This window comes from Panthera pardus, unplaced genomic scaffold (assembly GCF_024362965.1).
Source record: "Panthera pardus isolate Hobbes unplaced genomic scaffold, ASM2436296v1 HiC_scaffold_11, whole genome shotgun sequence".
Lineage (NCBI taxonomy): Eukaryota > Metazoa > Chordata > Mammalia > Carnivora > Felidae > Panthera > Panthera pardus.
Window position 1 is genome coordinate 71,006,868 of NW_026526666.1, and position 22,691 is coordinate 71,029,558.

Genomic DNA, 22,691 nt, shown 5'->3' on the forward strand with positions numbered 1-22,691 from the left:
TTCAGGACTCTTGGAGAAGGGACCTGGTGTAAAGCGACTGAGCTCACTGGATGACAAGATCCCTCCCAAGTCCCCACGCCCAAGACGTACTATCTGGCTGTCTCGAAGCCAGTCAGACATCTTTTCCCGTAAGCCCCCACGTACAGTAAACGTCTTGGACCCCTACTACCAGCCACAACGAGGTGGTACTGTCCGTACCCCCAAAATCAACCCTTTCAGTGCTCGCCAGGACCTCAAGGGTGGCAAGATCAAGTTCTTTGACCTGCCCAGCAAGTCTGTCATCTCGCTGGTATTTGACCTAGATGCACCAGGGCCTGGAACTCTGCCTCTGGCTGATTGGCAGGAGCCCCTGGCCCCACCTGCTCGCCGGTGGCGTTCTTTGCCTGGTTCACCAGAGTTCTTGCATCAAGAGGCCTGTCCATTTGTGGGCCGAGAAGATTCACTATCTGATGGGCCCCCCCCACGCCTCAGTAGTCTCAAGTACAGAGTAAGAGAGATCCCACCATTCCGAGCATCTGCCCTACCACCTGTTCTGGCCCATGAAGCCATGGACTGCTCCAGTCCCCAAGAAGAAAATGGTTTTGGGCCCAGGCCCCAGGGAGCTAGTCCATGCCTTGCAGGTGCCTCTGAGGAGATGGAGGTAGAAGAAAGGCCAAGAAGCTTGGCTCCAGTCCCGTTTTCTGTCTCAGGCGTAGGCCTGAAAACCCAGGGAGAACAGGATGGGTGAGGGGGGCTAGTCCCAGCTCACCTTGGGGGTGGACCTTCAGTTGAAGCCACTGGGCCCTCTTATGTACAGCCTTGACTCTTCCCTGTGGCCTACAGAGCAGGCTGGCTAGGCCGAGCCAGGCTCAATATGGGGATTCCAAGTGCCTAACGGCTGTGCATGAGAGGGGAGACAGCAGTGAAAGGCTTTCCTACTTAGGGCCAACAGATGATACCAAGCTTCTGAAATCCAGCAAGGAGCTCTGGCTCCCACCCGATTCCCAATGCACTTCCCCAGACAGGACCAGAGGACTCCTAGTTCTAGTTTGCGCTGGCAGGCAGCTATTACCCCAGGTTCTTTTCCTACTCCAGGTCTGTCTTTTGCCCTTTTCTGGGGCATATAAGCTACTGGATGGAACCTGGAGCTGACCAGGAAGCCATAAAGGGCATGGCTATTTCTCAGACCTGAAGACTGGGGAGCTTCTTGCCAGTATGTCTAAGACACTTGAATAATTGCTGTTTGCACTTACTGCACAGTCAGACCACATCACTACATTTCTATGCAAGGGGAGGGTGAGGCCGTGTAGTGGTCATGGCTCTTAGCTAACCTATTCAAAGGTCTTTTCCAGTTGATTAATCTATTTTCATATTTATGAAGGAGTCTTAATGTTCTGCCCCATAAAACTTTCAACCCTGTGGTTGGGAGTGGGGCTGGTTTTGTACGCCCCAGGGCCTGCTCTATGTATTTGTCAACATGTGACACACCCAACTGGTTAAATGGTTTATACACGGACTGATTTTCTTCCCTTCCTGCTATGGCTGGAGCTATGGGAACAGTCTGTCCTTACAGAACCGCAATAAGAAATAACCAAAGATGAAGCTGGTCAAATATTTTCATAACTTGTTTCTGTTGATTTTTTGGCAATACTTTTTCCCCAAGACACTTTCAGATTTAAAAATAAATAAAGTTGGTGTTACAGGTGCTAGTCAGCCTTCTTACGTGTACCCTTGTTCCTCATCCTCTGGGGTAAAGGAGAAGGTGCAAGACAGATGCAGCAGTATCTCTGCCAGGACCCCACCCCCTGACCCCCCCAACTCTGTCATTCACAAGCTAGAGGGACCCAGACACTTGTATTCCACTCTCAGTTCTCGTCCTAGGCCCTGAGTGCTAGGCAGAAGTTGTGTCAGCTGCTGCCCCAAGCCAGCTTCATCTTCTGGTTGTGGGCTTTGGAGGAACGGGAGAACTGGCTCTTGGCCACTGTGAGGGGTACAGCCTTGCCACTCAGATATACCTTGTTGTGGCATTCAGGTAGCCAGGGTCCAGAGCTACAGATCTGGGGTCCTTGGCTCACTCCCACATAGGCCATTACAAAACCTGTCATAAAGGCATCAAAACCAGCTCGATGCAACCCATCCCCAGCCACTGGGTGAGGATTGGCTTGACCTCCTGGCGCTTCTGAGGTAGCCACATCAGCTGTTTCCAGCCTTGTTGCTTTGAGCCCCATCTCCAAGTCATTTTTGTGACCTTTCTCCAAGCCAGGCTGGCTCCTAGTCTCATCTTCAGCCACTTCCTGCTCAATTTCCTCAGCCTTGAGGCCATCCCCACAGACCTGCTTCATGGGAGGGCCATCCTCATTTTCCTCAGAGGTCTGTTTCCCAGGCAGGCCCAACAAAGCCCTCCGCCGTTTTTCCCTACGTCGCCGCCGTCGCCGCTTGTCCTCCACCACAGCCTCATCAGTGTCAATGATAAGATCAATATCATGGGACCGAGGACACTGCGGTCCCAAGGGGCACCAGCCATAGGCCTAGAGGTAGGAAAGAGGCTTAGACAGGGATTCCAGGCATCAGAACTTTCCCCCTCCCCCCAGGAAATGGGTGGGTGCTCTTACCGAAAAATTGTCACAGATGCTGATGGAATGAGGACGGTGGGTTGTAGGGGGCATGCAGCAGCGGTAGTCAATATGGGCCCTCATGCTAGTAGGATAGCTGCAGAACTCCAGGGTAAGGTGTGGGCTTCCGGCTGCCCGCTGCTTCCCATTTTCCCGCTCACTGCAACAGCGCAAGAGGGTATTGGTCCACTAGTGTATAAATTCCATAGGAACAGGGTTTTTTGTCTGTTTTGCTCACTGCTGAATCCTCAGCACCTAAAATAGTGCCTGGCACATGGTAGGCACTCAATAAATACCTTATGTAAATGAAACAGTCAGGCTTATACCAGGCCCCATCCCTAAACCTCAACCAGTTCCTCACCATTTCCGGAAAACATATTCTAGGTAGGAGGCCACGAAGCGGGCATGAAACTCAGCAGCATACTTGGTGTCATAAATGCCGGCTGGGAACATTTCACACAGGTCCGCAGTGAAGGTTCCCAAGCTCTCGGGAAGGTGTGCATAGAAGTTCTGGTACAAGAACACCAAGTCTATGAGACCATTGTGTAGTACCAGGGGCCGGCGGGCCCGGATTAGCTCCAGGAAGAGTGTCCTCACTGACTGGCTCTGACTCTCATCACCCTGGGTAGAAAGAAAGAGGTCATCAGGAAGAAGAGTCCCCTAGGGAGCCTCTTTTGCAGGACGTTTCTATCTGGCTCCCCTACCTGGAAAGCTCTACCTCCCTGCCTTACCCAATGCTATTCTATGTATCAGGCTTGTTTCCCCAGCCCTGTCTCTAGTGATTTCCCATACTGAGCAGATCCTCCCTACGTACCCAGCCTAGGTTAGGAAGAAATGAAGCCACAGAAGGGGCAGTCTCAAGGCTGGAGACCTACCTTGTCATTACCCTTGTGGTAAGGGATACCCTGAGCATACTGCCGGTTGAAGTTGAAGCCATGCTGTACCAAGAATTGCACAGACTTTGGTTCTATCACATACTCTTCCATGCATAGCAGGGTCAGATTGAACACCTGAGCCAGGTATGAGTGTTCACCCTGGGAGAGAAAGGATCTGCTATATCAGGATTTGGGATAAAAACACCTCACACCTGATGTTCTCCAGGATTTCAACCCTCCTCCCTGCCAGCCAAAGACCAGGGATAGATGTGAGATCAGCCCATACCTTATCTGGCTGCTGCTTGAAGCAGGCGAGGCCCAGGGAGAGAATAGAACGGGTCCTGGCAGCATGACACACGGACTTGTAACGTTCCTCGATGCACCTTGGGGTTGGGTTTAGGGGGTGGCTGTGGCTGGGAGCTAGCCCTCAAACCACCCAGGACTGTGAATTCTACTCCAGGGATGAGGTCTTCCCCTCCTGCCAAGGCTGACACTAAGATCAGGGCTTATACTTACTGGTTCAGCAAACTCTTCCTGTCCCCAAGCCCACTCAGTTCCTATGAGTGGGTAAAGGGAGAGTTGTGTTAGGTTCCCAGCACCAACCAGCCCTTTCAAAACTACCTGTCCTCCCCATTCCCCAACCCTCACCGTGTCCACAGCCACGAAGCTAGCTGTCTTTATGGCCAGCAGGAGGGATGGCCACATCTCCTTGAAGTTGTCACTCTGCACATCCACCACAGGAACCTGGACTACTAGCTCCTCCCCAGATTTTGTGGTTTTGCAGACACCACCTGAGGGTAAGGAGAGCAAATGATGTTAATGCTCAGGCAGGGGTCCAGGGAAACCAATACCAAGGCAGGCCATGGCTGGGGGCGGAATGTTGGGGGGCAGTTTCCATTAAGGCAAGAAATGGCAGCTTTCTCCTCAAACCCTTTGTACCATACATGCTCTAAACACAGGCCTTGAAATGAGCAGTACCCTGAATTTGGGGAGAGAAAGCCTGCGTCTTCCAGTGGTTTATGTGAGCTTTTGGGAAAATAACTTCTCCCTTCAGCATCACAATCCGCAGAAGAGGAAGGTCGGACTGTGGCCCAGTCCGATCTGTGCCCCAGTAGCCAAAAGCGGTGGTAGCCATGATGCCCCAGAGCCTCATAAATAATTCCTCACACCCAAGCCCCCAACACGTCCCATTTCTTTGGACCACGACTCCCAATCCGCTACACTTAACCATGAGCCTTAGACTACATCTCCCGACATGCCCCCACGGTCCCCGTCTAAGCTGCCAACACGCAAGGCTTTTGCAGCCGAGCTGCGGTGCACACCGGGACTTGTAGTCTCCTCGTGGCTGGTTCGGAGGTGAGCTAGTTGAACGTTGGAAGTCAGTTTCTAGAACCGTAAGCCCGAGGCCTTTCCCTTCCCGGAGCGCACAGAGTTTTAAGGAGGAAGCCCTGGGAAGCCACTCACCATCAGAGGCCGCTGGGGCTGAGACTGCGCCATCGTCACTGTCGGCGGCCATGACACGGAGGGCCCCTCGCCTGAGTGGTGTGTGGGGGGTACGCGGGGCTTCCGCTTCGTTTCTCCGCTCGGCTTCTGCTGTAGGGATCGGGGCGGGGCCTCGCCCCCACCCCCGCCGAGTAGCAGACCGGTCTGACTTCCGTTCACACCACCCGGGTCTGGCGCGGAGGAGGTGTCCCAGCGCGCGCTCGGACCTCTTTGGCTGGCACAGCGTGGATTGGAGCCACGCCCTCTGGAGTGCGCCGGACGCCGGGCCTTGGAGACTGCGCCGGACGCCGGGCCTTGGAGACTGCGCGGGAGGTAGGTAATTCCTTCCCCGCATGCACTTTGCGGGAACGTGGGCGGTGGCTTTACGTTGTCTTCATCCGCTCGGCCCAGGGTTGGGGGTGGGGTCCGGGCTCCCCAGAGGAGGTGGTGCTACCCCGGTGCAGCCTAAAGCACGCATAGGAGTTATGCAGAGACGGGAGTGTGGGGGAAAGGATATTTTGGGAATAGGCAAGTTCCCAGGGAGGAATGGGAGCTTCATGTCCAGGAAGTGAAAAGACGGAGAGGGGGACGCGAGACGAGGCTGCCAGAGGGATTAGAGCCACCGACTGGCTAGGAAGCCTTTGAAATAATATAGGGAAGTGATAATAAGGACTTCAGTTAAGGCTCCGGCAGTAGGGACGGCAAGGAAGGGACAACTTGTAAGCGCTTAGGAGGTATATTTGACCTAGAGGGTGATTGGACTTGACTCCTGATACCGCGAGAGACCTGTTCTTTCTCAAAGGCTCCCGTTTCCATCTCTGGACCCACAAGGAGTCAACCTTTTCGTTAGTCACTATTTCTAGCTCATCTTCAACTTTTCTCTCTCTACTGAGTCTTTTTCATCATTATTCAGAATTGTTTGGGTTTCTCCCATCCTGTTGTTTATCGTATACAGCTTACTTAGCACTGTGCTAAGCTCTGGGGACTCAATAGTCAACAAGAGACTCAGTACTTGCTCATGGAGTTTTATAGTCAAGTGGGGGAAGCAGACAGTCATCAAACAAACACAAACGTAAAATAACAATTAGTGTAAGAGGAAAAATGGAGAATTACATAAGAGGATAATACTGGGGGCTGATTTGGACATTTAAGTCAAGATCTGAAAGAATGAATAACTGCTGGATGAAGCACAGGATAAGAGCTGTCCAAGCAGAGGGGAAGGATTGGGTGAGGTGTCAAGGTGGACAGACACCTGGATGATTGAAGCAACTATTTAGGCAAACAAATGGCTGGAGCAAAGTGAGTGAGGGGATGAGGAAGGTGGGGATCTTTGGAGCTTACAGAACTATTTTAAGAGGATTGGCTTTTCAGAGCAATGAGTGTGACAAAGTGCTCTAGTGGCTTACAAGGTACTTAGTGATTCTATGCCCCCCACCTTCTTTACCTCTTTGACCTCATCTACTACTTATCTTTCCTCAGTCTATTCTAACCACACTGGCTTCCTTATTATTCTGCAAACAGGCACCTTCCTTAGGGCTATTCCACTAGCTCTTTTTTAGTATGCCTTTCCCGTGGCTAGAACATGGCTAACTCCTTTAACTGCCATAAATCATTGGTCAAATACCACTTTAATAAGGCCCACCTTGACCATCCATGTGCTTTAAAATCGCAACATTCCACCACCACCACTCCTATTTCCCTTCACATATTTTTTTTTCTGTTTATCCTAGTATTTACCACCTGACAGCCTATATAATTTACTTATGTGCATTATTTATTTTTTGCTCTCCATTAGAATACAAGTTCCATGAAAACAGGAACCTTTGGTGTTTTATTTCTGAAGTATTCCAAGTACTTAAAACTGCTCGGCACAAAGTAGGCACTACATAAATATTTATTCAGTGAATTAGTGGGAAGCCATTGAAAGTTTTAAGTAAGAAAGTGACACGATCATGTCTTATAAGATTGCTTTACTCTTTGGAGAATGGATTGTAGAATGAATTATGGAGCTAGTGAGTTTGGTGAAGGAAGTTTGGCTATGAAGGGGAGAGTGGGTGTTGTAAAAGGGATTGAGGAGCAGGGCCCTGAGCTTGGACAGTTTAGAAGAGACCATTCTTTAATGGGAGGAAGGAAAAGGAGAATGCAGATAAGTGTAGAGCGTAGCAAATCTGTACATTCTTTTTTTTTTTCTCTGAGGGAGCAAGCAAGCTCTTTTGATGAAAATGAGGTGATGAAGTTAAGTTTTAAGGAGAGAGTTTGAAGCTTCAGGGACTGCAGTATAGCAGTCACAAGAGTGCAGTCTCTGGAAGCAGACCTTTAGGATTTGGGTGGACAAGTTGCCTAATCTCTACAAGCCTCAGTTTCCTCATCACTAAAATGGAGGTAATACTAGAAAGTACCTAATGGAGTCATCTGGAGATTGTGTGAGAAATTGGTAAAACACTTAGCATAAGGTCTGGCATATGACAAACCTTCACTAACTGTTAGCTATATAGAGAAAAGGGCACCAAAAGAACAGTAAGGGAGCAGTGAAGATCAATTTCTCATTGAAATTGAGACCTATTTCTCATTACTAGTGGCCAGCCAGCTATGATTTACTAGATCAGGAAAAGATTAGGAATAAAAAATAGCTCATCCCCTCCCACCACCACCCCAACTTGCCATCTGCTCTCAGGCAAATCTTTTACCATCTCTGGGGCAGCTGGGTGGCTTAGTTTAGTTAAGCATCCAACTTCGGCTCAGGTCATGATCTAGCGATTTGTAGGTTTGAGCTCTGGATCAGGCTCTGTGCTGACAGCTCAGAGCCTGGAGTCTGCTTTGGATTCTGTGTCTCCCTGTCTCTCTGCCTCTCTCTCTCTCTCTCTCTCAAAAATAAAAACAAACATTAAAAAAAAGATATTTTTAAAATATCTTTAATGCTTATTTTTATTTTTGAGAGAGAGAGAGAGAGAGAGACGGAGCATGAGCGGGGAAAGGGCAGAGAGAGAGGGAGACACAGAATCTGAAGCAGGCTCCAGGCTGTCAGCAGAGTCTGACGTGGGGCTCAAACTCATCAACTGTGAGATCGTGACCTGAGCCAAAGTCAGATGTGCAACTGACTGAGCCACCCAGGCACCCTAAAAAAATATCTTAACATCTCTGATCCTTGGTTTCTCCTTTCTGCAGAATGGAGGTTGGATTGCATGACTGCTAAAGCCTGTTTCGGTGTAAATGTGCCACATCTCTGAGCAGATAAACTTCCTACCTGCCCCATGCTCTTAGACATACCTAAAGAAGCCCTGTCCACACACGCAGTCACAGTAAACATCAGGGACACACATACAGGTGCTCCTGTACAGCCCCCAGCCCAGCCCCAGCCTCTTCTTTTGTGTGTGTCTCCAGGACTATGCTAATGTTGGTCCCTCTGAAGTCACTTGCAGAAACAGCCCTACTGGTCATACCTCAGTGCCACAACCAGCCAAGAGCAACCCCATGAGCATCTGGAGAGTAAGAAAAGCTAGACACTCTATAATAAGTACTGTAGAGAAAGTGGCTATACTCACTGAAGGGCCCCAAGATTCAACCTCATTGTGACAGACTACTTTGGGCCTTTCTCTTCTAGGCCATCATGAAGAAGCCACGAACCGCTGTGAGGAGTTGTCACCAGAAGCAGGCGTCTGGCCATGAGGGAAGGGAGAAGCAGGTCCTTAGCAGCAGCCAGGTCAAGCCTTCTACCCCTGATGGTGAGGAGCTTGGTCTGAGTCAAAGGTGAAGGGGTTGGTTTCGTTGGCCATGAAAGAGAGGTCGATTCAGGCTGGGAAGACAGCGTGTTTGTGCATCAAGGCTTCAAGGGACTAATTACGATCTAATTCTGACTTTGCTGTGTAACTTTGGGATGATTTCTCTGAGTGGCTGCTTTCTTACCAGTGACATGGAGTGGTAGCTTGTGTATTTCCTTCCTCCTGTGGCTTTTGTGGGATCAGATGAGTTTATGAGCCTGAAAGTGTTTTGTAAATGGGAAAGTCCTGAACAGGTATACATTATGCTTGGCTGAAACTGTTGGATTTTCATCATGACCCAGAGACAAAGGAGCCAGCACTACCACCCTAGGAAAGTTAAGGCTAGAAATTTGGTTAAGGTTACATACACAGCATTTTGGTCTGACTCCAGGTTCAAAGCTTAAGCAAGGGTTTGGGGGAAGCACTAAGGTGGAACAGCCAGACTACAGTGCCCTGGGTACCTGGTGCACTGTCCGTGCAGGGACTATGCCTAAGTTTCCTGAGGCCCCAGCAGGCTTGGCCAGGCGGCAGAAGGAGGTGGTATTGCGGGATCCTGTCTCCCCATATCATCTATTCAGAGACACAGCTGAGGTCACAGTCTTTCGGGAGAACCTTCTGAGCTGGTACGACCGAGAGAAACGGGACCTGCCCTGGAGAAGGCGGGTAAGCAGGCTAGGGGGCAGGGACAGTGGGGTGGGGGGTTAGTGCCAGACCCCCTCCACACTAACTCCTTGTCTGGGATTGCATTGGCAGGCAGAGGGTGAGGTGGACCCTGACAGGCGGGCGTATGCTGGTGAGTGCATCTCCTGAGAACAGGGCTGCTTTGCCTGGATGCCCACTGGTCTGGGGTGTAGGGGCTGTGGGCTGGGAGCAGGGCAGCTCAGCAGTGCCCTCATGCCAACCCCTCTCCCCCAGTGTGGGTCTCAGAGGTCATGCTGCAGCAGACCCAGGTTGCCACGGTGATCGACTATTATACCCGATGGATGCAGGTGACTTCAGGGAAAGAAGGGGAGGGTCATTGAGCCAGACCCCAGAGAAAGCCTAGCCTTTGGGGTAGGGGTAAAGAAGGCTTCCTTCACCTCTCTCACCCTTGACCTTACTTCCTTTTGATCACCTTCGGGCTCTAGAAGTGGCCAACGCTGCAGGACCTGGCCAGTGCATCCCTGGAGGTGAGTGCCACCCTGAGGTAGGGGGAATGGGGACAACTGAGGACTGACCACTGATCTCTCTGACTCTACCCATAGGAGGTGAACCAGCTCTGGGCTGGCCTGGGCTACTACTCTCGAGGCCGGCGGCTGCAGGAGGGAGCCCAGAAGGTAAGGGGGAGACAGGGAGGGTGAGCCCCAGGGCCTCAGGTAGCACATAACCTTGAGCCTTCCCACCCCAATCAGGTGGTAGAAGAGCTAGGGGGCCATGTGCCACATACAGCAGAGACTCTGCAGAAGCTTCTGCCTGGCGTGGGGCGATACACAGCTGGAGCTATTGCTTCCATTGCCTTTGGTCAGGTGAGTCCATAGCCCACCCCTACTTTGTGTGTGCCCACCTACCTTCCTCCCAGACCAGGCTGACTTCTGGATTCCTCTGTGCCAGGCAACTGGTGTGGTAGATGGGAATGTAGTACGGGTGCTGTGCCGTGTCCGAGCCATTGGTGCTGATTCCGGAAGCACCTTTGTCTCCCAGCAGCTCTGGTAGGATATTGGGGTAATAGGGGAGACTGGGAAGGGTGTCTCCAAAGTGTCTTTGGCTTACAGCAATGTTTCCTTGTAGGAGCTTAGCCCAGCAGCTGGTAGACCCAGCCCGGCCAGGGGACTTTAACCAAGCAGCCATGGAGCTGGGGGCCACAGTATGCACCCCACAGCACCCACGCTGCAGCCAGTGCCCTGTGCAGAGCATGTGCCGGGCACACCAGAGGGTGAGCCATCTGGGGAAGGGGCAGGCAGGGGTCCTAGAGGGTGACCCTTTCCCTATGACACCTTGCCTTATGCCTCTTAGGTGGAACGGGAACAGCTCGTAGCCTCACAGAGCCTGCCAGGCAGTCCTGATGTGGAGGAGTGTGGTAAGTACCAGCCCCAGCCCTTCACTGCACTGTCATGGAGCTGCTTGTGGAAAGTATCATTCTAGTTAATCCTACAACTTGAATAAGATTCTGCAGAGCTGGGCCGCGGCCGGCTCTCTGGGGTTGGCATCTAAGTTCACCTAAGCCTGAGTGGGGCTTTGGGATCTCTCTTCCCAGCTCCCAGCACTGGACAGTGCCAGCTGTGTGCGCCTCCCACAGAGCCCTGGGACCAGACCCTGGGAGTGGCCAACTTTCCCAGAAAGGCCAGCCGGAGGCCCCCCAGGGAGGAGTGCTCTGCCACCTGTGTTCTGGAGCAGCCCAGGGCCCTTGGGGGTGCTCGAATTCTGCTGGTGCAGAGGCCTAAGTCAGGTACCTGGATCCTCGGAGTGGAGGGCAGTGGCATGAGCAACACGGAAGAAATGGAGGAGTCAGCAGCTAAGGCCCAACCACACCTGGCTGTCCTTCCTCTCAGGTCTGCTGGCAGGACTGTGGGAGTTCCCATCTGTGACTGCAGAGCCCTCAGGGCAATGTCAGCGTGAGGCCCTGCTGCGGGAACTGCAGAGTTGGGCTGGGCCCCTCCCAGCCACCCACCTCCAGCACCTTGGGCAGGTGAGTGACCAGCGGAAGGAGCAGGAGTGATGGCTTTGTGGACATATCCACAGGCCTGTTTCAGTCCCTTGACCCTCCCTTCAGGTGGCCCACACCTTCTCTCACATCAAGCTGACATATCAAGTATATGGTTTGGCCCTGGAAGGGCAGATCCCAGTGACCATCACACCACCTGGAGCTCGCTGGCTGACCCGGGAGGAGTTTCATACCGCAGCTGTCTCCACCGCCATGAAAAAGGCACTACCTGTGTTGTCTTCGTTGTACCTTTTTGTGCTTCCTACATGTTCTATGTGAACCTATTACTATGTAAAAGGAAAAAACCATATTTTAAACAGATGTACTAGAGCATGAAGTTGAGAGAACAAAGGGGTCTGGCTCTTCTGGGGAAAGATGCCAGTCCTGCACTCTCCCCCTCTGTCCTTGGCTAGGTGTTCCGTGTGTACGAGGGCCAACGGCCGGGGACCTGCAAGGTGAGTCTCTTGGCCCTCACCCAGGCATCTCTCCCCGGGCCCAAATCCACAGGTTTTCAGTTGAGTTAAATGACACATGTTTGGATGAACATTATCCACACCAGGCTTCACCATAGGGAGAGGAACAGTTCTTATCTTGAAACCTTACAGTCTAGGGTCCAGGGTGGAAAGGGAATAAGAACAAATGATGTTAACAACAGGGTCACAGGTATGTGAAATGCTTGTACCAAGTTTTGTGGTTTATAAGGTGGAGAGCTTTTAGTTCTATCTGGGAGGCAAGGATCAGGAAAGGCTGCTTAGAAGATGCAGCTGGTAATCTGGGTTCAAGAAATGAATCATTTTCTCCAGGTCTGGGAGGGGAATCAGCAGTAAGAATATTCTTTCCAGGCCCAAGAGTAGTAGGAGCAAAGGTGCCACAATGCAGTCTGCAGTGCTCAAGGAGCTGTAAGCATAGCAGGGTCTGTGCAGGCCAGTCAGGGCCATGAACACCAGGCCACTAAGGCATTTTTGGTGGAGAGGAGTGAGGTTTGTATCTTAGGAAGACTACCTTGGGCTGCCATATAGAGTTGATAGAAGAGGTTGGAAGCTTTACAACATTCAGGCTAGAATCTGAGCTCTATCACTGCAATGGGGAGAGGAGTGGAAGGCAAGGACTCTGTTGCCCCCTTAGTACCTCCTTCTTTTGGCTTCTGCACAGGGTTCCAAAAGATCCCAGGTGTCTGCTCCATCCACGCAGAGAAAGCCCAGCCCAGGCCAGCAAGTCCTGGATAGTTTCTTTCGGCCCCACCACCCCACTGATGTATCCAGCCTCAACAGTATGGCGCAGTGACACCGCTGGAGCCCCTACTTCTTGAAAATCCTGTTGTTTAATAAAGTGCTTATTTTTGTAGTCATTTTGGAGACTTCCTGCCCTCTTCCTAGTCCTCTCATTCTTTCCCTCTGAGGATCCCAGAAAGTGGTAAAGTCCTGCTTGGTGCTAACTTCTGGCCAAGCTCCCAGCCAGCCCTGGGCAGTGAAGGTGGGCATTCTGTCCAGAATGATCTGTCCTCCCCTAACCCCCAAGAGAGAAGGAGAAGGCAGCTTTAGGGGGCCCCTGCCAGTGGCTGACACCCAACACCCTTGGTCCAGGTCTTTGGTCAGCTCTGACTGGAGTAGTGGTATTGTCTTAGAGCAGGTGGTTGGGCTCAGCCCTGACCCAACCCTTCCCCACCTGCAGAGGCTGCTCCCTGGGGAGAAGGGAAACACAGGGGAGGATTTGTTCTGTCATAAATTCCTACCTCAAATACTAAATTTATATCTGTATTGTTTCATATGTAGTGAAACAATATAGAAAATCAGGGAGTTAATAATCATAAAATTAGGGGTGGGGTGAAGGGAAATGGTATCAGAGGTCACAAGGAAGGTTCAAAAGTATTGATATATTCTATTTCCTAATTATATAATTCCTTTATTCTTTATATCTTGCATATATATTAGTTATAGACTAAGAACATTTCATAGTTTAAAAGAAAAAATAAAATCCCACCTCTTTGGCACCCCAGTGAGAGATTCAAGTTCTGGCAGGTATGGCCCTGGGGACAAAGCCCTCTCCACTCCAAGCCTCCATGGGTGTTTCTCCTTTGCAACAGGCCCTGTGCTCCCGGACAGGAGGGTGAACCCAGCCCCAACCCTTCTCAGGTTTCTTGGTTCCTGGAGGCTTGCTCCTCCTGCACCGACTGCCACAGGGCCCGGATGTTGCCCTGGCCAAAGCCTGTCGCCCCCTGCCTCTGAATCAGCTCCAGGAAGAAGGTGTCCTCTGGAAAGAGAGACTTGGTGAAGACTTGAAGCAGAAACTTGCCTTCATCGCCATCTAGCAGGATCCCCTGTCGGGCTAGCTGGCTAGGCTCATGCCCAGCAGCTAGGATTTGCCTTTCCTTGCCCGGCTGCTGGTAGTATGCCTCAGGAGGAGCCAGGAGCTGGCCCCCCGCCACTGCTACCCGTTCAGTGGCTTCTATTATGTTCGGCGTGTACAGCCCCACGTGCTGCAGTCCTGGTCCCCTGTGCCGGGCCAGGAACTGCTCCACCTGGTCCTGTCCACTGGCAGCCCCTGGCAGGGACTCAGCCAGTACAAGGGTGGGGGCAGTGCTGCCTGGCGTGGTCTGCAGGGCGGTGAGCTTCAGTCCCCCTGGCCCAGATCCTGCTGTCACCTCGAGGCCCAGCTCCGGATCCTCACCTGGGCTCAGTGGCAGGTGGCGAAAGTCTAGGCAGTCGTGGAACCAGCGCATCAATGTGGGGGAGCTGCCACAGGTGCAGGCCAGGGTCAGGTGGTCCACGTGGCTGACCCAGCCTGGGCGGGTTGCACAGGGCACAGGCCTGAAGCCCGGCAGGAAAGGCCCTCCGAAGCCGGCGCGCTCCAGCAGAGTCAGGCTGAGGTTGCCCACAGGTGATCTGACCACGGCATAGGTGGCGGTGCCCTGAGAATCCCGCACGCTAACAGGGGGCACCGGCACGCTGCAGCCCCGCGCAACCAACGCCCGGGCGGCAGCGCCCGTATCCACCACGTCGAAACACAGGTTGGTGGCGCTGGGCACAGCATGACGTGGGTCCAGGCCATACAGGGGCTCCTGGGGCCCAGCGCCCTCGTTCACCAAAAAGACCGCGTCGCCGCTGCGCAGGGCCAACTGCCGCCAGCCGTCTGCTTCCCGCACCGCCAGGGGCTGGAAGCCGAAGAGAAGCTGCAGATCTTGGGCAAGGGGCTGCCCCGCGGGCACGTGGAAAGCGATGTGGCACAGACGACGGGCGGACGCGGCCATGGCGGTCCAGATGGTGACCCTGCCTGTCCTTCTCCTGGGGCCGTTCACCTGTCCTTGAGAACTCCCGGACTCTCCGTCCCAGGCTTGTCGTCGGAAGCCTGTGGAGTCCAGCTTTTCCCGCAGAGCGCGTTCCTCGCTCTTTTCCGGGGAGAAGTCACAGACCCGACCCCCTTGGGGGCTTGCGGCTCTCCCTGCCACGCCCTCTGCAATCCGGGTCTGCCTTGAGACCACCCGGTCTGCGCTGCGCTTGGTGAAAACCACGTGGAGCCAGAGCTAGGGCGGAGCAGGAGGGAGGGGGCGGAGCCCGGGACTCTGCAGACTTTTCCCCTCCCGCCCAGACGCAGTCGCCGAGGGTACTGTAGGGACGCAAGGCTGCTCTTTCCCAGAGCCTCTGGCTGGGCCACACCCTTTGGCACTGAGCCTCCCTTCTCCGCCCCCGGAGATCACAATAGCTGCCTTCATTCGGTGCTGGACGCTGGGCTCTCTCATCCTTTAAACCCAGAGCAAAGGGAACAAGCCCTAGCTGGGGGAGAAGCCAGAATCCTTCCGTCTCCCTACCACCCCCCAACCCCTCCCGAAGCCCTGAATTTCTTACCAGTGTCATTTCTACCAGTTTTACCTTAAAAATTCTAGAGGGGGCACCTGGGTGGCTCAGTCGGCTAAGCATCCAGGTCCTGATCTCAGAGTTATGAATTCAAGCCTCACATTAAAAAAAAAAAAAAAAAAAAGAGTCCTAGAGAACTTTGCCTTTAAGTTTTGATGTTCCTTTAAAACGTTAAAAAAAATCTATTAAATGTTTTAAGTTACAGATTTTCTTACCTTCCCCAAATTGGTCCAGAGAAACATGTTGTACAAAGATAGGTCATTTATATAGCTCCTACAAAACTCTCTTCTTTCTCTCTGATAATTTCTCAACTGCACCTATCTCTTTCTTCAGCCCCACTTCTCTTTCAACAATCTTTTATCCCCTGTTGCAAGAAAGATTTGGAGAAAAATCTGGTGGCTCAGGATCTGAAAGAAACAGCTGCACTGGTGTCCTTTCTCCAGGTCCTGACCCTATTTGGACTAGAACTCAAGCCCTCCTTGCTCTTTGCACCTTCCTGACTGGGTACTGGGCCAGAGAAGTTTTCTGTGAGTGTTTCTGGCCTTAAGACCCAGAATTGTGTGAGATTTGTGAGAATTGTGTGAGAATTGTGTGAGACCCTGAATTGAGCTAGTGGCTCTTGGAGGGTTTGGGAAGGGCACTCCAAGAAGGGTAAAGATAAGCAAAAGGTCAGTGAGGAGGGGCACCTGGCTGGCTCAGTCAGTATAGCATGTGGCTCTTGATCTTGGGGTCGTGAGTTCAAGCCCCACATTGGATGTAGAACCTAAAATATGAAGAAAGAAAGAGAGAAAAGAAAAGAAAAAGTCAAATCAGTGAGGAACATGAGCCAAACCCTTAGAGGAGCAATAGAGCATAAAATTGAGGAGACATTTGGTATGGATACTACGGTTCAAAGCATTGCAAAGGAGATTGTCAGGGAGCCTGATGTAATACCATTGAGTTTCATTGGCAAGAGGAAGAAGGCTGTGATGGAGGGACAGGGCTGAGAAAAAGAGGTCTGGCAGGGTGTTCAGGCTTGCAGCCAGGAAGGCAGTACCCAGAAGCTGATCAGTGGTGGTAAAAGGCACTTGGTGTTATTCTGCAGACTAGTAAATTTAGAACATGGGTTCCAAAAGCCAGACAGACCTGGGCTTGAAAACTACCTCCAATATTTAGTAGTTGTATGACTTGGGGCAAGTTGCTAACCTTCTCTGAGCCTTAGTTTTCTCCTCTGTAAAAATGGGAATAATAATAGTACCTACTTCATAGGGTTGTTGTGATTAAATAAGGTAGAATATGCTGCAGCCTGACAAAGGATCTAGGATTTAACCTGTGAGCCTGGGTCTGTTATGTGGGAGCAGGGCAAACAAAGTGGGTTGGGTAGGGACACATGTCACAAGGAGAGGGGGCTGCAGTAGGTCCCAGAATAACAGCCACATTAGGACTACTCCTCTCTCCCTAGGCTTGAGCACTGGGAAGGCACTATGAAGGTCCTGGCTTTGGTATGGATTCTGGGGGAAGGTCCCTGGGAATAGTGCTCCGTGAGAGCTGGGGCAGAATAGGCTATCTTTTGCCCCCACTATCATGGTCAGGGCCCCAAGAGAGAATAGACTATCATGGTCAGGACCCCAGGTGAGCAGCTCTAGTGCCTCCAGGCCTTTGGTCCAGCCAAAGGGGTTTCCTCTCAAGGACTCTATGTGTGGACAGACAGAGCAGAAAGAGGACCCCTGACCCATCACTTCCCATTTGCTCTTGAGGGAGAGGGTAGATTTCTGAAGGCCAAGTGGGGCTGTTTTAAAGAAAGGGTGATCTTGGTTAGGGCACAGTTGCCTTGCAAGGGCACTGTGCTTGACCTTGGCCCTGGGCACAGATTCAGCGCTTAGGAAGCCAGCGCGGTGGGGTACAGGTGGTCATTGATGTTGGTCTCCCTCCAGGCCAGACTCCAATTCTTGCAGCCCTGTTGGCATCTGAGCCGTGACCAACGTAGGACTCCTGTTTCCTAGCAGTCCCTGCGGAACTTTCGCCTGATGGGTCCTCCGTGCCTGGACGCCGTTGTCTTTCTCCTGGGGATAAGCATGCCAGGGGTGGGCTCTGGAGAGCACGCAGGTCTAAAGGGGTGAGGCGATGGCGCTGCAGGAGGCCTTCTGCCACATCTGCCTTCCACAGTGGCCAGGGCAGCGTAGGTGGAGGTGGGGGCTGGACCTGGAGCCAAACCGGTGGAGCCACGCCCCTCCTGCAGCTGTCAGTCAGCTTAAGCCCCGGGGCTAGAGGAGGTGCACTCTCTTCCTTAAAAATCCTGACCCCCACCCTGTCCTGTCTCTTCTCTCCCAGCCTAAAAAGGTGGGTACTTGAACTCGCGCGTCTCTGGTCCCACCCCTCCATTCCCCTCCACTCTAGGGCCACGTGGGTGACTATCAGCTGTTGTTTTTAACGTGACCTCTAGGTGTCACCCTTGGTCTCAGCTTAACCCGCCTATCTCAAGCCCCTTCCCCTGGAGGAGGCGGGCCCGGAAGTTCCCGCCTTTCTCGCCCTGCCTCTACCTGATTCCACTTTTCTTCCAGTCTGCGGAGTGCTGGTCTTTTTAGAAGGGGTGACCTGGCAGACCTTACAGAGAAGGTGAATTTTGTGTATGTATGTATGTGTGTGGTAAAATACACATAACATGGTAATATTTACTGTGTTAACTATTTTTAAGTGTACAGTTTGTGGTATTAAGTACATTCATATTGTGGAGCACCTGGCTGGCTCACTCGGTGGAACAGGAGACTCTTGATCTGCTGATTGTGGGTTCAAGCCCCACACTGGGTGTAGAGATTAGCTACAAATTAAATCTTAAAAAAAAAAAAAGTACATTCATACTGTGCAGCTATGATAGGAAACCTTAGGAATCAGTAGGCAGAGAGGGAAAGATTAGGACCTGAGGAGAAAAGAGAAAAGAACATACTTTGGAACAATGCTGGGAGTGTCTGACCACAGCAAACCCTCTCAGGCATAAGGTTCCTCTTAAGAATGTAACAGATATTACCTCCCCCTCAGGTTTCCCTCAGGAATTTGACAAAAGACCTGACTTAAAAGAAGTAGTAGATGGTATGGCCTAAGACCACACCTCATACAATGGAAATGAGCTGATCAAAAAGGAATGACTAGGCCTTTAGAGTTACCTAGCCAATAAAGGTAGAATCTGAGAAGGAACAAGAGGGAAGGGAAGGGGGTGCTGACCAGAACCTTATAAAACAAAGGCCCTTGCCTATCATCTCTGGCATTCACTTTCGAATGTCCTCTCTCTGTAAAGAGAGCTTTCATACTATTCTTCTTTTTTGGTCTTATACTCTAATAAACTTTTGCCTGCTGCTCATTTTGTGTCCACCTCTTCATTCTTCGAAGGGGTGAGACCACGAACCCAGGGTATTGAAAGTAAAGAGTCCTGCAACACAGCCATCACTACCATCTATCTGCGGAACTCTTAACCTATTCCCCAGCTGAAACTCTGTCCCCAGTAAATAACTCCCCACTCTCCCCTGCCTCCAACCCCTGGAACCACTAGTCTACTTTTGACCACTCTAGTAGGAGCTTCATATAAGTGAAATCATATACTATTTGTCTTTCTGTCCATCATTCCACCTTAAAAGGATCTAAGGTCACCAATGATCTTCAGTTGTCCCATGGACAATTTTCAGATCTCATCTTACTGCCTCTCAGAAATATTTTATTGCAGTTGACCTGACCCCTGTCTTCTTTCTGAAATACTCTTGCCCTGGCTTTTATAACATCATACTCACCTGGTTTTCCTTTGGTCTCATTATCTCTCCTATGCTCATTTTTAAATGTTGGTGCTCCTCAGGGCTTTGGTTACCATCTCCTTCCAGATGATCCCCACATTTATGTCTCCCTTCCTAATCTTTCTTCAACTGCTTATTTGCTGGCTTGATTTGGATTCAACATGCCCAACACTGTCCTCCTTCTTATGCTCCCATTTCAGCAGCTGTCCCATTGCTTTCCAGTGGTCCTATTCAGAAACTACATCATTTCCCCTCACCTCTAGTCAATCACCATATCCCTGCCCATTCTATTTCCATAACATTTCTCCAACCATCACCTCCCTCTTCATACCCCTGTACCACCCAAGTGCAAGGTCTCACTGTTGCCACACCACCTGGACACTACTAATTGCCTCCCTGGCTTTAGGTTTACTACTGTCCTAACCAGTCTCCACCCGGTAGCCAGAGTTAGCATTGAAAAATGTAGATCTGATTATGTTACTGTCCTGCTTAAAAACTTTCACTAAGTTCTGCTTGCACTTGGGGTAAAGACAAAAAAATTTCCCCTAGCTGATTAACCCCTGACAACCTTTCCAACTTTTGTTGTCACCACTACCCCCTCCTCCATACTGTAGTTTCTTGAAAGTGTCATGCTTCTTCCCACTCAGAGCTTTGTCTTTGTTGTTCCTTCCTGCCTAGAATACATTTTCTTTCCCACCTGCCTTGTACCTGGCTAACAACTTATCAATCAGTAGATATCAGCTTAAATTTAACTTGTTTGAGGATGTCTTCCAAGACCCCCCAAGACTTATGTCCAGTGCCTCAATATTTATAAATGAACAAACTAAGGCCTCAAGGGGCTGATGGGTGATTATCAGACTACAGGGTTTTTTTTTTTTTTAAGTTTATTTATTTGTTTTGAGAGAGTGCGTGAGAGGGGAAGAGAGAGAGCAAAGAGAGAGAGAATCCCAAGCAGGCTCTGCACTGTCAGCACAGCGCTGGATGTAGGGCTCAAACTCACAAATCATGAGCTTGGGACCTGAGCAGGAATCAAGAGACAGTCCTTAACTGACTGAGCCACCCAGGCTCTCCCATACTGCAGTTTTTAACATAACCTCTAGGTGTCACCCTTGACCTCTGCTTAACCAGGACTTCTCTGGGAACCAGGAATGAGGGGCTGAGTAGGTACAGGGCCTGGCTGGTCCATCCAGCTGGGAAAGGTTATTGGAAGCCCAGCTTCTTCTCTCAGGTCTGACACCTTCTCCATCTGCTCTGGGTCAGCTGCCTTGATAGGGTGACCAACCATTCCTGTTTTCCCAAGACTGAACTTCCAGTGCTCCCAGGTAGTGGAAATTTCAGTGTTAAAACTGGGACAATCCCAGCCAAACCAGGGAAGAGGGGCCAAAATGTTCATATCTGCATGAGACTAAGGTCTAGGTCTTGCAGGAGAGCTTAGCTATAACCCAGCCAAGCTCATCACAGTAACACCACTGGTGTGCTGACCTTGCAGCCTGGTGGTTGTAAGAATTTAGGGACCGAATGTATATATACTTTAAATGAGCATAAAGGACACACCTATGTCTGACAATGCTACCATTGGTTGAATGCCACTGGGTATAACCCATATATATTGTTTCTAATCCTCATAGAAATATTAAGAGTACAGAAGATAATTCCTCTTTTGGAGATGAGAAAATGAGACTCAGAGAGGTTAAGTGACCAGCCTAAGTCACACAGCTATTTAGAAAAATAGTGAAATTTAAACCTATGTCTATCTGACTACAGAGCTCCTGCTATTTTTAATGAATCTATAGCCTCACCATTTCCCTCCTGCTCTGGTCTTCATTTGGGAGTCCAGGGGGGTGTAAGTAGGAGGTAAGAGGCAGGTGTGGGTAGAAGAGATTGAGGAAGAGGCCTGTGGTCAGGTGTATGTGGGGGTTCACATAGCATAGACAGTTTGCCTGTCCACACATAAGTGGGCTCTGCCATCTTGAACTAGGTATGGACATAGCCTGGGGATCTCCAGGGAGGCCCCTTCACAGGCTGTTGTCTTAACACCAAACTGTGCCCTCATTGAGGAGCCAGGGTCATGTTTTCCAGAGTCCAGGACGAACCCAGCCAGTTCTTATTTGATTGCAAATGGACATCGAGACATGGGAGATGCACGGGGAGGAGCCATCAGAGGCTAGCCATAAACTAGAGGGACAGGTGAGGGGTAGGAGGATGGGTGGAATCTGTGAGAAGTGTTATGCTAAGCACTGTGCCTTGCCCAAAGTGTGGGCTCAGTGAATGGTTGCAATTAATGATACAGCCAGTTGCTTCTCTTTCCTAGAGATATTGTAAGGCTGAGCTTTATTTTTGCCTAGGGATTTATTTAGGAATTGAGCTGCTTTTTTATTGTTTTTAGAGGTGGGGGTGGGTGGGGGGGAAGAAAGGCAAAGGAAGAGAGAAAGAGAATCCCAAGCAGGCTCCATGCACAGTACAGAGCCTGATGCGGTGCTTGATCCCACAACCCTGTGATGATGACCTGAGCCGAAATCAAGAGTTGGACACTCAACCGACTAAGCCAGCAAGGTGCCCCTGAGCTGCTTTTGAATACTAAACAAGAGTTTGTTGTGTAGAATTATGTGCAGAGGACTGACTTTGTTTGAGTAGCAGTATGGGCAGAGGCCTAACTGGGCTGGGCAGTGGTCAGGGCCCTGATGAGCATTGGTCTGGCAGCCAAATGTCTACTGTACAGGAGGTTTAATAAGACTTTGGATTCCGTTACATTAAAAAACAAAGAATTTAAACTTCTCTGGCAAGAAGGTGATTTGGGATATGTAGCTTCACTTTATTTCCTTGGTGATGTCCAAAGACTGTTAGGGTACAAGATCTGTCCCCAGATCTGCCCAGCCCCTGGACCTGGTATGGCTTGGTGCCTTGTGGCCAGGTTCTGCCCATGGCTCCACTCTGCCAGTCAAGTCATCAGACAGCTGGAACTTTAGGAAGTCCTCCCCAGAGCTGGGCTCTCTGCTTTTCCCTAGCTGGCCTGCCACCTTCTACCAGAGAACCGGGCCACATATACTGGGCATAAAGGCAGGCTGGGGAAGAGAGAAACTATCAATTATGCAATTAGTCCTTGTATGCAGGACTCTTTTGTCCGACATTCTAAAAATACCTCACATATTCCAATTTGACTAAAGGGAGAAGGATTTTGTGAAACAGTCACCAACAGTGTATCATCCCACTGATGTGGGGCCTCTTGCCAGTCACTCATGGAAGACAGTAACTTGGTGCAGTGGAAAGCACGTGACTTTAGAGTCAAACAGAATTGGGTTCTGCTATGTTCTTGCTGGGAGACTTTGGGAAAGTTACACAACCTCTCTGAGTCCTGATTTCCTCAACTGATAAATAGGGATAATAATAATGTCTATGTCACAAGTTTGTTTTGAGGTCTAAATTTGTTATGCAATGTATATAAAGCCTTAAAAAGTATGATATTCATTGAGTATGTATTATGTGGCATGCCATGTTTAAGTGCTTTATAAGCATAGTATGGACTCATTTAGCCCCATGAGTTGTAACTTTCATTGTCTGTGCTTTATATATGCAAAACTGGGATTTGAGAAGCTTGAGTAACCTGCTCAAAGTCCCAGAGCTGATAAATTGCAGACCTAGGATTTGGACCCAGGCAGTCAGGTTCCAGCTCACGTGTACTTAACTACCAAGCCATGA

The 22,691-nt window shown here is 50.7% G+C and overlaps 4 protein-coding genes across 12 annotated transcripts in view; 2 read left to right on the forward strand and 2 right to left on the reverse strand.

Annotated features, from left to right (window-relative positions):
- The window catches only part of TESK2 (testis associated actin remodelling kinase 2), a 132,003-nt gene extending 130,315 nt beyond the window's left edge, over positions 1-1,688 (forward strand). For all 3 annotated transcript variants that reach the window (XM_019449498.2, XM_019449499.2, XM_019449500.2), the window contains one exon: positions 6-1,688. In XM_019449498.2, coding sequence (XP_019305043.2) covers positions 6-727 — 722 coding nt within the window. In that variant the 3' untranslated portion in view covers positions 728-1,688. The remainder of the gene's footprint in view (positions 1-5) is intronic.
- On the reverse strand, positions 1,592-5,094 carry TOE1 (target of EGR1, exonuclease). 2 transcript variants are annotated; one of them, XM_019449501.2, is made up of 8 exons: positions 4,931-5,094; positions 4,115-4,257; positions 3,983-4,023; positions 3,753-3,849; positions 3,467-3,625; positions 2,953-3,212; positions 2,592-2,751; positions 1,592-2,507 (listed from the first exon to the last, which is right to left on the reverse strand). In XM_019449501.2, exons 1-8 carry the CDS (start codon positions 4,980-4,982, stop codon positions 1,887-1,889), a joined length of 1,533 nt encoding a protein of 510 aa, XP_019305046.2. In that variant the 5' UTR covers positions 4,983-5,094; the 3' UTR covers positions 1,592-1,886. The 2 variants fall into 2 exon arrangements, with proteins under 2 accessions (XP_019305046.2, XP_019305047.2); XM_019449502.2 differs by lacking the exon at positions 3,467-3,625.
- A 26-nt stretch (positions 5,095-5,120) lies between these two features.
- MUTYH (mutY DNA glycosylase) lies at positions 5,121-12,734 on the forward strand. 6 transcript variants are annotated; one of them, XM_019449493.2, is made up of 18 exons: positions 5,262-5,281; positions 8,114-8,247; positions 8,330-8,434; positions 8,550-8,670; positions 9,188-9,369; positions 9,460-9,499; positions 9,622-9,695; positions 9,834-9,875; positions 9,951-10,022; positions 10,098-10,211; positions 10,297-10,394; positions 10,474-10,618; positions 10,699-10,762; positions 10,940-11,131; positions 11,235-11,371; positions 11,456-11,608; positions 11,800-11,841; positions 12,539-12,734. In XM_019449493.2, the coding sequence occupies exons 2-18, from the start codon at positions 8,200-8,202 to the stop codon at positions 12,668-12,670; spliced, it is 1,761 nt and encodes a 586-aa protein (XP_019305038.2). In that variant the 5' UTR covers positions 5,262-5,281; positions 8,114-8,199; the 3' UTR covers positions 12,671-12,734. The 6 variants fall into 6 exon arrangements, with proteins under 6 accessions (XP_053751971.1, XP_019305041.2, XP_019305038.2 ...); XM_053895996.1 differs by lacking the exon at positions 8,114-8,247 and having other exon boundaries at positions 5,121-5,281; XM_019449492.2 differs by lacking the exon at positions 5,262-5,281 and having other exon boundaries at positions 7,902-8,247.
- A 526-nt stretch (positions 12,735-13,260) lies between these two features.
- On the reverse strand, positions 13,261-15,295 carry HPDL (4-hydroxyphenylpyruvate dioxygenase like). The gene has a single exon (XM_019449503.2). It carries the CDS (start codon positions 14,631-14,633, stop codon positions 13,515-13,517), a length of 1,119 nt encoding a protein of 372 aa, XP_019305048.2. The 5' UTR covers positions 14,634-15,295; the 3' UTR covers positions 13,261-13,514.
- Positions 15,296-22,691: the final 7,396 nt, after the last annotated feature.